The sequence below is a fragment of the Oxyura jamaicensis genome, unplaced genomic scaffold (assembly GCF_011077185.1).
Source record: "Oxyura jamaicensis isolate SHBP4307 breed ruddy duck unplaced genomic scaffold, BPBGC_Ojam_1.0 oxyUn_random_OJ70094, whole genome shotgun sequence".
NCBI lineage: Eukaryota > Metazoa > Chordata > Aves > Anseriformes > Anatidae > Oxyura > Oxyura jamaicensis.
The window spans coordinates 572-2,117 of NW_023309766.1; the positions used below are offsets into that span (position 1 = coordinate 572).

The following is a 1,546-nucleotide window of genomic DNA, read 5'->3' on the forward strand; positions in this document are numbered from 1 at the left end:
TATAACCTCAAGGACCCCGTGCCAGCACCCTTGGGGACATGGCACCTTTCGGGACACAGTAAGGGCCATGTGGGGGTACCCTACTCAGTCAGGCCCCCCCAAAAACACACCCCCAAGGACTTTGCACCCAGCGAGCCGTGCCAGCACCCTACACCCTCAGGAACCCCATGCCAGCACCCTTGGGGACCCTGCACCCTCGAGGGTCCCACGCTGGCAGCCCTACACCGGCACCCCAGCAGGATCTCATGCCTGGGGGGCGGGGGGTCCCCGGTCCCCATCCCAGCACCCCACAACCTCTCACCTCAGGGAAGTCGCAGGCGGGCCCGTGGGGGCGGCACGGCCCCGGGGGGGCCCCCAGCGAGAGGTTGAGGGCACGGAGCTGGCAGGGCCCCACCGCCGCGGGGGTGATGTTGAGCTCGCGGGCGGCGCAGTCCCGCAGGGGAACCCGGCTGCAGGCGAACTGGGGCAGAAGGGGGGAGGCAGGGGGTGAGCCCCGAGCCCCCCCTGACCCCCCGCATGTCCCCCATCTCTGAGCCCGGTCCCCGCACCCTCACCATGTTGACAAAGGCGGCAACGAAGACGAGCAGGATGGTGAAGACGGCGATGGCGGTACTGCGGGCGCGGGAGCGGACGATGGCCCGGGAGAGCCGCTGCAGGGCGGCAGGGAAGAGCTGGGGGGGGAGGGAAAGACCCCGGTCAGGCACCACCGAGCCCCCCCCCGTAAGCTGCCCACCCGCCCCCTACTCACAGTGACACAGGAGTAGACGGCGCAGACGAAGAGGATGGCGGAGAGGAGGACGAAGATGCCGACGTAGACGCCGAGCATCAGCGGGGAGCTGCGGAGAGAGGCGGCCGTGAGCGGTGGTTGTGGTGGCGGCGGGGGGGGACACCGGGGGCAGCGGGGCCGCGGCACTCACGGGGGGAACACCAAAAACTGGAGGCAGCAGATGAAGCAGAAGACGAGCAGGGTGCAGGCCACGTAGCCGCCGAAGCGGTCGTCCACCTTCTTGGAGTACTGCGGGGAGGAGGAGGGTGAGCTGGGAGGGGGGGGGGACGGAAGGGGACAGAAGGGGACAGGGGGGACCACGGGGCTGGGATGGAAAGGACAGAGGGGGGCCCCCAAAAGGACAGAGGGGGGCAGAGGGGACCCCGGGCTGGGATGAAAGGGACCATGGGGCCAGGACAAAGATGACCCGAGGGGATGGTGAGATGGGATGGGCTGAGATGGAGGGGACAAAGGTGACAGTCGGGCTAGGATAAAGGGGACGGAGTGGGGACAGAGGGGGACAGAGGGGGACAGAGGGGGACAGAGGGGGACAGAGGGGGACAGAGGGGGACAGAGGGGTCCCCACCTTCTTCTCCAGATCGGGCGTCTGGAAGGTGAGCAGGAATTTCTTGACGTGGTCCTTGCGGAGCTGGTCGATGCTGCGCGCGTCGATGGCCCGGCTCAGGAACTCGTCCACCTCGTCCTCGGGGTTGAGGGCCTCCTGGGCACCACGGCTGCGGCATGGGGTGGGGGGGTCAAGGCTCCTTGTGCCCCCCCCCC

The 1,546-nt window shown here is 68.8% G+C and overlaps 1 protein-coding gene across 1 annotated transcript in view; it reads right to left on the reverse strand.

The window, feature by feature from the left end:
- Positions 1 to 1,538, reverse strand: part of LOC118159398 (adenylate cyclase type 6-like) — a 2,058-nt gene extending 520 nt beyond the window's left edge. The window contains exons 1-5 of the mRNA XM_035313987.1: positions 1,353 to 1,538; positions 918 to 1,015; positions 749 to 836; positions 555 to 671; positions 302 to 460 (exon numbers count right to left, since the gene is read on the reverse strand). Of these exons, the coding sequence (XP_035169878.1) occupies positions 302 to 460; positions 555 to 671; positions 749 to 826 (354 nt within the window). The 5' untranslated portion in view covers positions 827 to 836; positions 918 to 1,015; positions 1,353 to 1,538. The remainder of the gene's footprint in view (positions 1 to 301; positions 461 to 554; positions 672 to 748; positions 837 to 917; positions 1,016 to 1,352) is intronic.
- Between the last annotated feature and the right edge of the window lie 8 nt (positions 1,539 to 1,546).